The following is a 15,171-nucleotide window of genomic DNA, read 5'->3' on the forward strand; positions in this document are numbered from 1 at the left end:
TGGGAAATCATGTCTCACAAACTTGATTGAGTTTCTTGAGGAAGTAACAAAGAGGATTGATGAGGGAAGAGCAGTGGACTTCAGTAAGGCGTTCAACAAGGTTCCCCATGGGAGACTGATTAACAAGGTTAAATCTCACGAAATACAGGGAGAACTAGCCATTAGGATACAGAACTGGCTCAAAGGTAGAAAACAGAGGGTGGTGGTGGAGGATTTTTTTTCAGACTGGAGGCCTGTGACCAGTGGAGTGCCACAAGGATCGGTGCTGGGCCCTCTACTTTTTGTCATTTACATAAATGATTTGGATGCGAGCATAAGAGTAAGTTTAGTAAGTTTGCAGATGACACCAAAATTGGAGGTGTAGTGGACAGCAAAGAGGGTTACTTCAGATTACAACAGGATCTTGACCAAATGGGCCAATGGGCTGAGAAATGGCAGATAGAGTTTAATTCAGATAAATGCGATAGGAAAAGTTTAGAAGGATATGGGCCAAGTGCAGGGAAATGGGGTTAGTGTGGATAGATATTTTGGTCAGCATGGACTAGTTTGGGCCAGAGGACTTGTCTCCGTGCTGTAGCACTCTCTGACTCTATAATACAAAAGAATTGAATAAATTGAACCATAAATTTGCTTGCTTTACTTTTGAAATCCTGTAACAACTTTCTCTCACCAGCCTGCCAGTTGCCCTGAGGTTAAAATTGTTTAACCTTCCATTCTCCATATTTCCCAGGATTTCATATACAAAATGTATTTTCAACAGCATCGGTTTTCAACGTACCACAAACAATTACAAATTTCTATTTTCAAAAATATAGTACAATTAAGTTACCGAAAATAGAAAAAACAAAATAGTTTTGTTGGAAAATCTGTGATTGCGTGTTTTAATAAACACTTGAATTAAAATACAGTATTGCATTTTTAAACGCTGTTGTTTACTGTATTAATAGTGCAGATTTTGTTTTCTGTTTATCACCCTCAGGCAAAAGAAGGAGAAGTAGCGATTATAGACAAGATACTAGACAATCCCAGCTTGACATCCAAAGAGTTTCAGGGATGGAAACAAACCTATGTAGAGCTTTTCGTGGAGATCTGTCAGAACAATGCAGCCACAGAACCAGTGAACGCGGCAACTGAACAAGCTGCATCTACACCTACACCACCTCTGATGCACACCCATTCATACATTGAAACCCATGTATGAACACTTTCTCAGCCAGCCTTGTATTAAATATAATTTTTTTTGACTGCTTACTTTATACTGGTGAGTCATGATGTAAGTATTTTCTTAGTACAGAGACTCAAATTTAATTCGGATGTATGTTGGCTTTGCATTAGATTCTGAACACAAATGGGGAGGTGCTGTAATTTGTTTGAAGGGACACTGTATCTTTGTAAGATTCTTGGGCAAGCTTTGCCCCCCCTTATAAATAGATGTCTTGATGATGCCACTTGGGTCATGATAACATCGTTCTGTGGCTTACATGTGATGTTATTGTGATGTGCCAATGATAAAAATGACATTGAGTTATTTTCCCTACCCAGAATGGCAGTCGTGCCCTTGCAAGTCAACTAATAGTTAGCATGAAAAGAGCCTTTGAAGAATTTGTGTTCATAGGTTTTATATTGTTTTACCTTTTTTTTTCTGCACACACATTGCACATGATTCTCTGAACACAGATGTGGCAGGTTCTGAGGAATGGCCTGAAAATGGATCTGCATTGTAATTTCAAGTCCCTCTCTAGCTTATATAAGTTGGATGAGTGGAATATCCCTCTCTTTCTTTCCTCCTCCTCCTCTGAAAACTGCCACATTACAGTGCAGTGCTTTGGTACAGCCATAGTTTCCATCCCCAGAACCCAGTAAGACCAATTTTAGTGACTCTGCCTGGTGGAATGAGACATCACAAGTAAAATCACCGTGCTGCTAATGCCATCACCAGCTGCCAGTTTCCTTTTTCCCAGAGCTCTCCCCTCTGCAGCATGACAGGACCCTGTGGTAGAATGTAAATGGAGATTCTATGATGTGCATGACTGCAATTACAAGATCAAATTGGACAGATTGTGCCAGGCACCTTTTTGTACTGGGAGATATGCAGTCAAAGCAGTAAATAAGAAAGCACTCTCAAGACATGGCCTTCAGTGTTGGGCCAACAGGACCACAGCAATCCTTCTGAACCAGCAAGAAAAACAGGTTGGTTTTTGCACCTTTCAAGCATCGCCTGACAGTTCCCAGAAACCCCTGCTCCTCCCACGTCCAGACTCTCGTGATCAATGATATTCTATTATCTGAATATCATCAAAATGCATCAGTGTACCTGCAGCTCACTGGCAGAATGTATATCAGGCCTCTGAACGGCTTGAGCCTCACACCCAGTAGGAATAGCCAGTACACTTCATTCACAGCCTGCCCACAATTGCCTATCTGCACTCTTTCAGTTGCCCATCCAAACTTCACTCACTGCTTGCCTGTGCTGCATCCCTCTGAATTCTAGAGCTCTGCCTGCAGCACCCACTTGCATCTTGCCCTCTGCCAGCTGGCCCCCTAACCTGTGCCCCTTGCTCACCTGCCCAATCTCCACCCACGCCATGTCCATGATGCATCTGATGTCAAAGTCAGCCTTAATATATTTGTATTAATGATGTTTCAGTCAGCCCCTGGAAAGGATAAGCTTTAGATCAAACAGTCATCAAGACTGCAATCAGATCAGCAATAAATCACGATTGCATTATGCGAATGTGTGACTTATATATAATTAAGAAATCTTCAGTTTTTACAACTGAATAATTTGCCATAATTTAAAGTAAATTTGTAAAATTAGCTTTTGGCCCTCCTGTAAAAAATATTCGAAGTATGTCTGACTGTATGTTTTTGGTTTATTTTTGTTCTTCATGCACCTGCATTCTTTCTGAGCATGGTGCAACAAAATTGTCTCACCAATTAAACCACCATCCATCCCTTGGTTCTTTGAAAAAGGCATCTATTTAATGGAGACATGCATAAAATAGTCTATTATGCACAACTAGTTCAGGAACCCTCAAACTCCCCCCATACATTTTGTGCACAGTGGAATTTAGAATTGATCTAATAATTGAAACTTTAGCACCACAGTACAAGAATGGCTCAGCATCTTAAAATGTACAGTGTAGCAATGCACAGTGGTCATTTCTCCATTTCACTGAGCTCCTGTCTCACCTACAGTATTATGTGGAAATATCGCATAGAAGAGAGTTGTAACCAGTTGTTATTGTGTTCAAAGTGGTGACCAGCTAAAGAATGGCTGAGAACAGTGAGTAAATCAATAGGCTTGAAAGCAATGCAAATGGTAGAAAGCCAGAAGGGTGTTCAAATCTCAGAGACAGTTTGTCCTCCATGCAGTACTTTACATTTATGTCTAAAATTATAGTGTTCTTAAATGTTTTGGCAGGTTAAGCAAAATTCTCTCATGTCAACTTTGGTATATGAATGGTTTCATTGTGGTGTATTTGTTAGCTGTCAAATGAAGACACATGCATTTTACAAGCAGAAGGGTCCCAATAACCTCTCACTTTATTTGGATAGTCTGTACTTCAGCAAGGTTCATTTGTTTGCAGAACTATTGTAATTATGACATCCCTTTTCAAAGCAGGGTACTTACCTTCTGCCATACTGGATTACAAAATTATTACTTTTGCATTGCACCATATATTTACTATTCCTCCATAAGATTGCCCCACTCAAAAATTGCTGTTAATTTAACCAATGAATAACATTTCTTGTTTGAATTGAACATATCGACTTGAAATCGGATACAGAATAGATAAAGTAGCCATTTGTGTTACATGAAACATCCTATCATCCAATGGCAAATAATAATCAACATTACCTAAGTCATGTCTGATGATGATATGGGACAATCAGTAGCCCAACACGTTTGAAGAGTGTACGGTGAACATTTCTCAGCAGCCTGGAGGACAATTTTTTGATTGGCCAATGCGTGCTATTTCAGATTGTGAAAGGTTTGGACTTGCATGCCAGTTGTAACCATTTAAAATATTGTTCCCAGTCTTTGGGTGCTACATGCACCCTTAGAACTCCCCCATGGCATCTGTGGCAGATATGCGTTGTCTAGGCATTGGCAAGCATGCAGTGAACATCTCCTGGGAGTATACACCCACCACCACCAAAACCATTGCACTACTTAAAGAAATCATTAGCTTCCTTTAGGGTAACTATAGTTGATTTCTTTCTGCCTATTGCTACCATACTACAAGTGTTTAATGCTTTCCATAGCTGTTTCATGTTGCACAAATTTACAGGGAAGTACTGAGGGAATTTTTGTAGACTTCAAAGATTCTGTAGAAACCAGAGTCTCCCAGACAATAGTTGACAATAGCAATAATAGACAGTCCCTTTGGAATGCATCACATTGAGGCAGAACAGCAACCACATGGAGTTTTAGGAATCTTCCTTCATTGGCTGTTTCTTTGGTCACCTCTTATAATTTATGGACAGTGTGGTATCCAATGCTTCTCTGTATCATATCTTGGAACATTTACGCAGGGTTAGAAAGCCCGAAGAGTTTTTACCAAGGTATCTGGGGTCCACCTACATTATCCCAATGTGAGGCTTAGGTGGTTCCCAGATCCACCAGGTCAGCCATGAATCATTTTACGAGACATGTTTACACTGATTGTTTCAGGATTCAAGAGTCTAGGAAACAAGATGTCCATCCTACCTCCACTCCATAATAATGTTCATGTAATGTACAAACTCTGTGTCCAGAAGATGAACTCCAAAATATAGGTACAAGACTGGCATCCAGGATATCCTGATATAGATTTAACATTTCTAACAGACTTCCAATGAGGCACAGACGTCAAATGAGTATGACGGTGGACTTTCGAACCAAGTTGAAAAATGTATTAGTAAATCAAAGAATCCCTACAGTGTGGAAGCAGGCCTTTTGGCTCATCTAGTTCACACTGACTCTCTGAAGAGCATCCCACCCAGACCCACCTCCCTACCCTATCCCTGGGGCACTGCATTTCTTATGGCTAATCCACATAGCCTGCACATACCTGGACACAACAGGGCAATTTAGTGTGGCCAAGCCACTTAACCTGCACATCTTTGGATTGTGGGAGGAAACTGGTGCATCCAGAGGAAACCCATGAAGGCACACAGGGGAAAATGTGCAAACTCCACACAGACAGTTGCCCATGGATGGAGGCAAACCTGGATCCCTGGTGCTGTGAGGCAGCAGTGCTAACAACTGAGCCATTGTGTCACCCAAATCAAAGATGAAGGGGAAAGAAGGAATCAAAAGATCGTTGTCAAAAATCTTATGAAAACATACAGTACACATGTCATTGTTTAAGGACAAATGCCACTTGAGAATCAATTAGGAATATTTACCTTGACCACACATCTAAATAAATTGACAGAGCAGATTGCCTGATTGATAGGGATGTGATAAGGATGTGTGCACAGGAGAGATACCCGGGTGTTGCCTGGGCTAGAGTATTGTAGCTATAAAGGAAGATCAGACAGACCGAGGTTGTTTTCCTGAAAGCAGAGGAGGTGCGATTGAGATGTATAAAATTATGAGGAGCTTCGATAAGGTAGGCAGGAAAAACATGTCCGCTTGATGAAATGATCAATGACCAGGCATTGCCTGTAAGGGTTGTAGAAGTAGAAATCCTCATAATATTGAAGAAGTATTTAGATGTGCACTTCTGATGCCAAGACATACAAGAGACGAGTGCTGAGAAATCGGATTAGAATAGTTAGCTGTTTGTTTTAACCAGCACAGACAGAATGGGCCTTTTTCCAAGCTGTAGATCTCTATGATTCTATGATTTGATATTCATTTCCACTGAAATAATAAAATTAAAATTAGCTTGTTTCTATAATGAATGAGTGATGCACTCTGTCACTTTACTGCCCAAATATTAGGGTGAAAGGTACCTCCAAATGGTGCAAACATTCAGCAGGATAAACTGTTAACATCTTAATTTGAATCCTGCCTCTACAGCTCCCATCTTCGTTAATTTCTTCATTCTGTTTTATTATAACTCATTTTGTATTTTACTACCTAATTTCTAGTATTCTATGTTGTTTTAAACAGGTCTGCATTTTTTTATCACTTCGTCAAATTTGTGCACATAATCCAGATGTGTAAATTCACAAGACTTCTTTTTAATTTGATGTACGTTATTATAAACAGCTCAGGGCCACTGACAGCCAGTACAGTTTTCAAGATCTATTAACATTATTCAAAACTCAGTTATTTCATACAGAGATTTCCATAGTTGGACCTCAACTGTGCAAACATTTTCATCCATAGCTTCCACTGCAACAGTTACTGTGAACCTTGATCAATAATTTTGCTTGATTCACTGACATTCCTGTTGTATGAGGTTTTGGACTCCAATAAGCTGGGTACCAGTTTCAGCCAGAGTGTTATGGATTTGCATTCAATTTAAGTATGATGAAGATGGGTTTTAAATTCTGAGTTTTTTTTAATTTAATTCTCAGACTGAGCAACTCATTGGCAAGCCCAAATATATTACATATTCATATTTACACTGGTGTTGGGCCTTGCTCCTGAGCCACAAGTTTGATGCAAATGGGTAGTTTGCATGACTATTTCAGAGGACAGTCAACCATGCTTGCGAGAGAGTAGAATTACAAGTGGACCAGTCTGGGTAAGGACGGTAAGTTTCCAGTCCTAAGGGCATTAGTGAACCAGTTGGATTTTTATTACAATCTGACAGCTTCATGGTCACTTAACCACTTTTGTGCCTACAGTGAAATTTAATACACCGTGATTTCTTTATCAATACCTATCAAAACTATGAACACCTATAATGGCAAAAAAAACTCAAAAATTTACTATTCTCACAAAAAAAACTATTGTTATAATGATATACAATGAAGTTGTTTGCACATGATGATAATGTACCAAAGGACAAAAAAAGAATTGCACTTTCTACGTATTTACAATAATCCAATCACTCAAAGCCAGACATAGGGAACATTTTTATATTTTAGAAACAAACTTCAAATTAAATTAAATATAACAAATACTCTTAATGTATTATTGGAAATATTAGAATTGTGCAGTACAGTAGGTAATTGGTTTTGGAAAGGCAGAGTATTTGCATTTAATGCAAATGATTATGTGACATCAGGGCTGATTTAGAATTAAACTGGGACTTGGCAAAGACTTGTCAAGATATTATACAAATTAAATAAATGTGATACAGTCGAACATGAGTTGCTTTAAATGAGTATCTTAATAGTGAAATAAAATGTTTCCAACAATAGCAATTTAATCTGACATTCAAAAAATAAATTAAATTTGTACCAAGCACAGTGAAACTAGGTTGTCTCTGCAGGTTCTTTAACCTAATGTCAAATAACAGATCGTTGTACTCATGATCTCAAGCTCTGCTGTTGCTGCTATTGCAAGCCTGTAGTTTATACTTGAGCATTGTCTAGTATTATTCCAGCATTACTGCTGAAAAGTAAATAATGGACTCAAGTGACCACGTATGCTAACAGATCTTTTCGCACATTGTAATGACCAGTTACTTGTGTATATATGCAGGAATCTAATGCTTCAAATAACAAAAAAAAACACAAAAAATACATCATCAGCTGAAGAATTATATACTTTTTGTGTGTGAATCAAGCTTATTTTAGAGATTATATCTGCAACAGTGAATGGGAGGGAGGAGCTTTATAAAACATAATATTTCAAAAGATCATTTTTTGAACCAGAGTATATTCTAATTCTGATCATTTTCCTAACTGTCCACTGCAAGTGAACAAGAAAGTGGCCTTCTTTCAGAACATGGGATATGAATTCACTCTATGAAAGACAGGCAAACAATAATGCCCTTTGGTTTGGATAGATTCCAAATCAAGACTGAAATCTAAAAAGAGGTATTTGTATAAACTAAAAATATATGTACTGCATGGGTACTGACAAATGAATTGTGAAGTTTTATATAATACTTGTCATTATTTCAAAGAAAAATACTTGAGTAAGAATATCAAGTTGTGGCACTTACACCAAGCATTATGCCTCTGTTGTACTGTACATTGTGACAGATTTTTTGTAATGGACCAAAAAAATAAGTGTATTGATATAAGGAAAATTATTTCTACTTTGAGTGTAGTTTACAGGCTTTAAAGATGATGTAGTTATTAACTTGTTTTGAAGAATAAGATCTGTTGCTGTGCAACAGCTTTATGGTTTGCACTTTACTTAGTAAAGAACTGCATTCAATGTTTTAAATTTTGAAAGATGTTTCTCAAAGACTGCATTATTCCTAAGTGGCAAGTGTAGCATGATGTCATAAAGTAGTCTTTCTTGTGATACCAACATGAATCTTTCAACAATAATGTATGTTATTTGTTGTGTATATTTTATTGTTCTTAGCTTAAAGGCAAAGATCATAATGAATATGGTAATCAATAGTCAAATAAAGTTCTTGAAATTTTTATATTTTATTCTTTTTATCTAATCCATATGTGCACTCAGTCTAAGTTCAGTTCAAGTGAAGTTTGTAATCTGGAAGACTCTGTACAAATCACTGGTTGAGTTAGAAGATGTGAATTTTTTTCTACATCAGTCCAAAGTTGACTTTATGGCTAGAATGTGCTATATTTTGTTGAATGCATGGATTACCAACAGTGGATGCTGCCTTAGCAATGAGAAAGCCTCCCCATAAGGTAGGAAAAAGCCATTAGGGAATTATCTTTGAATGCTCTAAAGAATGTTGTGCCGATAAGGTCAAGAACAACAGTGAACTTAGTAAAGTTTCCTTGCTAGCTGTTTGCAAGAGGAAATGGCATTTGGTGAAAACTGGGTTTAAAATCAAAATTGGAGCTAAAGTAATTTTTAAAAGCTTCAAAATTCCCTAGTGATAAACTCTGAAAGATCATTTTTAACAGAACAAGTCTGGGAATTTGAATATCAGCATCTCATTTTCCTCAGAAGAACCTTTTCTGAATTGTAGTTGCAAGTAATTTGGAAAGTCACAAAATTAAATTTCTATTTCAGACGTAATAAATGTTAATCAGTCATGCACAAAAATATATGAAGAAAATATGTCTGTTGTATATTTTGAACTATTCCTTAGATCCTCTTTTCCTGTTTTAGATTAGAATCATGTTTCAATGCCAGTCACATATAGAATTTAGCCTGGATTTGATAAAGATGAAAGTTTAACAAGATTTCACCAACTGTATAAAAATGATGGCCAAGCATATGGTAATTCCATGATGATTATGGTGTTATTGTTAGTATATCTAGATCATAGATAATCCAGCTGTGCAACAGGTCTTGTGTACCTTTTTGGGAAGAGTATTTAGGTTTGACTTGAGCAGTTCAACAACTCACAGTGATCTAACTGACCATGCTTGAGCCCCAGCTATTCACAAAGCAAAGATGGTATTGTAAACAGTGAGGAGGATGTAAAGAGATTTCAGAGCAATTTAGAAAAGTGGATGGGCAAATACTTGACTGATGCAGCATAACATTGATAAGTTATATTTTAAAGTTATCCACTCCACTAGAAAAAGTCAATGGCAGAATATTATTTAAATGGTGATAATTTGGGAGGTGTTGATGTACAAAGGGACCTGGATGACCTTGTACACCAGTCACTGAAAACAAGCATGCTGGTGAAACAAATGGTATGTTACCTTTATTGCAAAAGCTTTTGAATACAGAAGCAAGAATGTGGCAGTACAGGGCATTTGCAAGAAAACATCTGGTGTATTGTATGCTATTTTGATGTCCTTGATCTCCAAGGATGAACTTGATACAGAGGTACTGCAACAAAGTTTCACGTGACTGAATTCTTGATTAGTAGGATTGTTCTATGGGGAAAGATTAGATTGGCTGGACCCATATTCACTGGAGTTCAGAAGAATGAGATGTTGTCATTGAAGCATAACCATTGAAACAAAAACAATGCAAAACTAGTTCCTGTTTGAAAATTCAATCCAGTTCAGAATGGGGTTTATTCAGAAAAAAAAATGCAATCTCAGGCAAAAGATTAAAATTTGTGACAGGTACTCTTTTAAATAATATGCGTATTCTGGAACCTTGACCAAATTTTGATACAAAATATACAAAATAAGCAGGCTCACGCACAAAATGCAGCCAGATAATGGTTACCTGTGGAAGGTGTCAAATGTGAAAATGTTACTAAGACAACCCAACTTTCTAATCTGCACAACCAGTAATGTTAATGAAAAAAATCTACCATCTCCCCTCATAACATCAATATTTTCAATGCAATCCAACCACATAGCTCTGGACTCCCTAAGCACTAATCTTCATTTCACTCAGTCTCAATTTATGATGATCCTGAAAGCTATCTGGTACATTAGTGATCACTTTTTCTGTCTTTCCCCCACAGCCATACCAAATTGCTTGGCATTTTCAATGCTAAATTCTCCCTTGTCGCTAACATTCCAACTGTCTAACTTCAGCCTTAGTATTCTGCTTTTGTTTTTTCTTTCAAGCAGGAAATTAAGAAATAGTTGTGCACTAATTCCATAAATCTATTCCCTTTGATTCTGATGTTTTACCTGTAACCATGATTTAGAAAGTATAGTATGCTACAGTTAGCAATAAAATAGTCTACAAAGAAAAATAGAACCTGAAACAAGTGCCTCAGCTTGAAGAAGAGACAAAAGTGTAGAGCTTTTATTTCTGCTTTCCCCACCTGCTCTCCATATCCTCAATCCCAAATGTTCAAAAATCTGTCCATCATTAGAAACATAATAGAATTCACTTTAAAAGTTATTATAAAAGGAAAATACTGAGGATGCTGGAAATCTGAAATATTAACAGAAAATGCTAGAAATATTCATCAGGTCTAACAGCAACTGTAAAGCAATAGTTCATGTTTCAGATCAATAACCTGCATCAGAACTAAGAAACTGTGAAAGTTTTTAAGTTTTGATCAAGTGAAAGTGGCTCAGGTGGGAAGAACAAAAGGGAAACTCAGTGATTGAATGGAAGGCAGAAAAGATTCAGTGACAAAATATTTCATGGTGAAAAGCTGAAAGGTGTGGTGAGTGTGTGTATGGTCATTGCTCAGAACAAGGATACAGTCACTCACGCCAAGGAGCATTTTAACCTGAGAAGACTATTGCACTGCAGCTAGCTGGTTCTGGCTCACTAGGAAATTTTCACACTCTTATCCCATCATAGGTGTATCTGAATGATTTAATAATCAACCTGTTTGGTTGCATTATGTCATACCATCTGTATCATCAAGACAGGAACTGGGACTTGAACATGGACCTCCAGAACCAGAGGTAGGAACTGTGCCACAAGACCAAAGGGAGTGGCAATGGGGCATGTAAATAAAATGTGACAAAGTGTATGAATGACAGGAGAACAGCCATCTGACTACAAAAGTATTGAATTAAGGAGGAAACAAGAAAAATACCAGAAGTGCAAAAGAAAGTGGATTATGACATGGATTATGAATTCAAAGTGTTGAAATTACTTAAAGTTGGTTGACTTGCTCTAAACTTTTTGATTGAGGATTCGGTTGTGGAATAAACTATGCAAGTTCTTTTCCCCCACACTGGAGAGTTTTAAATATCAACTTAACTCAGTGGTAGCACTCTTACCCCTAAGTTAGGTCTTTTGTTCAAGCACATTGTACTTAAGCACATCATTAGACTTTAGAGTAGTACAGAGGGAGTGCTGCATAATTTCAGTTGCTGAGGATAGAAATTTAAATTAATCTTGTCTGATTTACATTTGAAAAATAGATGCAAAATGGCACAATTTTGGAGGTCAATGTCCTAAATTCCAAGGATTCTCAAAGAATATTTCATGTGAAATTAGGTCAGGATATTTTATAGACAGTGTGGATACATGAATCTTGCATGTGCCAATTATGAGAGTTTAGATTTATCAAGCTTTGTTTTTGCTCTGCTCAAATTTTCTGTATTTTTTTTAATCAGTAGCCACAACGTTAGACATAGAATATCACAATATTCATGCTAACATCATCCAGTCCTGATCAGCAACCACTCACCATCCTTTCTACCATGTCTTTGCCTGGTAGTAATAAACCTACTGAAACAAAGCCTTGGTGAAGCATGCATATAGCTTGGGAGAAAGTGACGACCGCAGATGCTGGAGATCAGAGTCGAGAGTATGGTGCTGGAAAAGCACAGCCGCTCAGGCAGCATCCAAGGGGAGTCGACTTTTCAAGCATAAATCCTTCATCAGGAATGAGGCTTCTGGACCAAAGAGGCTGAGAGATAAATGGGATTGGGGTGGGGCATGGGGGAAGGTAACTGAGAATGCGATAGGTAGATAAAGGTGGAGGTGAAGGTGATAGGTTAGAGAGGAGGGTGGAGCGGATAAGTGAGAGGAAGTGGGACAGGTAGGCCAGGTCAAGAGGGCAGTGCTGAGTTAGAAGATTGGATCTAGGATAAGGTGGGGGAGGGGAAATGAGGAAACTGGTGAAATCTAGATTGATCCCATGTGGTTGGAGGGTCCAAGGTGGAAGATAGGGCATTCTTCCTCTTGGCGTTGGGTGGTAAGGGTTTGGTGATGAAGGAGGCCCAGGATCGGCATGTCATTGTGGGTGTGGAAGGGTGGGTTAAAGTGTTCAGCCACGGGACAGTGGGGTTGTTTCATGTGTGTCCTGGAGATGGTCTCTGAAGTATCCTGTAAGTAGGTGTCCTGTCTCCCCAGTGTAGAGGAGATCTGGCCTATCTGTCCATCTTCATTCCCACCTATCTGCTCCACCCTCCTCTCTGACCTATCACCTTCAGCCCCATCTTCATCTACCTATTGCAATCCCAGCTACCTCCATCCCAGACCCACCCCCCTCCCATTTATTTCTCAGCCCCGTTGGCCCACAAGCCTCATTCCTGATGAAGCTTATGCTTGAAATGTCCATTCTCCTGCTCCTCGGATGGTGCCTGACTGGCTGTGCTTTTCCAGCACCACACATGCATATATCTTGTATACTTCCACTTTTTGTATTGAAAACTAACAGATAAATTTCAGATGAGACCTTAAATCCACATCATCCTCTTTATGCTCAGATCAGTACTCCCAGAACCCAAACCAAATTCGTTGCTCAACCAACTCCATCAATAGAAATTAACTGGTCAATTATCTTATTATTGTTGTACATAAATTTGTTAACTCTATTTGCCTACATAACAGCAATTGCAGTTTAAATGCAAAATTGGCATTGTAAAGACTTCGAATGTCTTTGCTTCCACAGCACAGTTATGAATTTAAATTATTTTATTTTGAAAATAGTTAACTTCCAAAATGCAAGTCACACTCTTCTTTTCAAATATTAACAAATACTTTGCTTTTTTTTTCTGAGTCCAGGATTCAGCCAGTTTGGCTCTAACTGCAGTAAAAAATAACTTGTGCATTTATCGCAAACTTTAAATTCCACAACTGCATATGCCCTGCAAAAATAAACTAACAGTATTGCCAAAAATATTGGAAAGTCACTGTACAGATCATACACTTAATTAAACATGATACACGTTGATAATATCCCAGTCAATCTGGACAAACATCTTACATGTAGTTGGTTCACATGAAATCATCAGGCAGAGACAGTGAAACTTGGCCGAACTTTCTTTGAAAATATAACCTCAATAACGTGATATTACCATCACGTGAACGTACATCCCAGTGAGGATAGAACGGTAAACGAAAATGTACTAATGAAACACATAATGCAGCTAATGTATTTTATTCTTACTCATTATTAAAATTGCACGTCTTGAATTGAGCTTGAATTTTGGCATTCCCACTCGCAGAATCCTATTTCCTATTCAGTTCATAACAAATAGATACCAGCCCCATGCAATGTTCATTCTGATGCCCCGCTAAAACTTTTGACTACAGGTTCGTGTCCTTATATTGTAGTGGTTTACGGTGTAGAAAAATTACACCAAAAATCGCACTTCGGGACTCAAGATTCAAAGCAAATAAGGTCCGGCTGTTACATACCCAGACACACAACAGGCTTGCTAGAAATATTTTAATGTAGAAAAATTGTGAAGGCTGCCACCCACCCTTTCCTAAAGCATTTGATAGTCGAGCACCATTGGCCAATAGATGCAACTGGCAGCGTAATATGGGTTGATGGGCTTCAATGTCCTTCAAATATTGCAGCCCAGGATCAAAGTCAAACAAACCCGCAAGCATGGAATGCAAAAACCTTGCGATCAAGAATTCGTAGAACCAGCCACCATTCGGCCCATTTCAGCTTTGCCAGCTCTTCTAAAGTGCCATCCAATTAGTCCCAATTCCTTGCTCATCGTCCACAGCCTTGCATGCCTTTCATTTTCAAATAAATAGTGGACTCCCTTTTGGAAGTTTATTCCCTTTTTTTTTCAATCTGCTTTAAGGCAGTGCGTTCTGGATTGCAACAACTTCAGAGTGAAATTTTCTCAGGCGGTGATTTTGATTTTGTCTTCGTCATTGTCAATTACTTTCAATGTAGTTGCCAATCCTCCTCTAACTGTGGAAGCATATTCGCCTTACCCCAAGATATCAACATTCTCATACTTCTGTAAACTCCTACTAAACCTTCTTTTCAACTGCCACAGTCTTTCTACTCAAGCCCCTGATCGCTGCTGGCATAATTCTGGTTTAAAACCGTCACTGCGTCCTCCCCGAGGTAAAAATTTAAATCAATCAAAAGGTGTGAGAGGAGGAGAGTGGGGCCTAAATAAATGGTGTTTTCATGTGCGTTTCTTTATTTAATTTGCATTTACTAAAACGTGCAGTCATTGCAGCTGGAAAAGTGACATGTTGCTTCCTGAGGTGACGATATTGCGTAGAAAATAGAAGCATCCAAGCAGTATTGCAGCCTAATCGGCCCTTCGAAGAGATGAATGGGGGAAAGCTATTCGATGTTGCAGAAGTGAAGCTTTTCTCTGGTCTCCAGTCTAAGGGTTGTCGACATCGAGATTTTTTTTCAGGGGGTGATGATTGATGTGGAAAGAAGTGGTCGCCGGAAGCTGAGAGCTCTCTGTCTTTTGCAGTTTCAACCAGAAGGAGAGAGAGATACGAATGTGTAGTGAGGGAGGAACCGGGACACGCACTGGGCAGGGGGACAGGGAGGGGGAGGCGGGGGGACAGGGAGGGGGAGGCAGGGG

At 38.6% G+C, this 15,171-nt stretch overlaps 1 protein-coding gene across 2 annotated transcripts in view; it reads left to right on the top strand.

Annotated features, from left to right (window-relative positions):
• cnksr2a (connector enhancer of kinase suppressor of Ras 2a) overlaps nt 1–4,983 on the top strand; it is a 489,515-nt gene extending 484,532 nt beyond the window's left edge. For both annotated transcript variants that reach the window (XM_043700616.1, XM_043700617.1), the window contains one exon: nt 980–4,983. In XM_043700616.1, the coding sequence (XP_043556551.1) occupies nt 980–1,201 (222 nt within the window). In that variant the 3' untranslated portion in view covers nt 1,202–4,983. The remainder of the gene's footprint in view (nt 1–979) is intronic.
• Nucleotides 4,984–15,171: the final 10,188 nt, after the last annotated feature.

This window comes from Chiloscyllium plagiosum, chromosome 12 (assembly GCF_004010195.1).
Source record: "Chiloscyllium plagiosum isolate BGI_BamShark_2017 chromosome 12, ASM401019v2, whole genome shotgun sequence".
Taxonomy (NCBI): Eukaryota; Metazoa; Chordata; class Chondrichthyes; order Orectolobiformes; family Hemiscylliidae; genus Chiloscyllium; species Chiloscyllium plagiosum.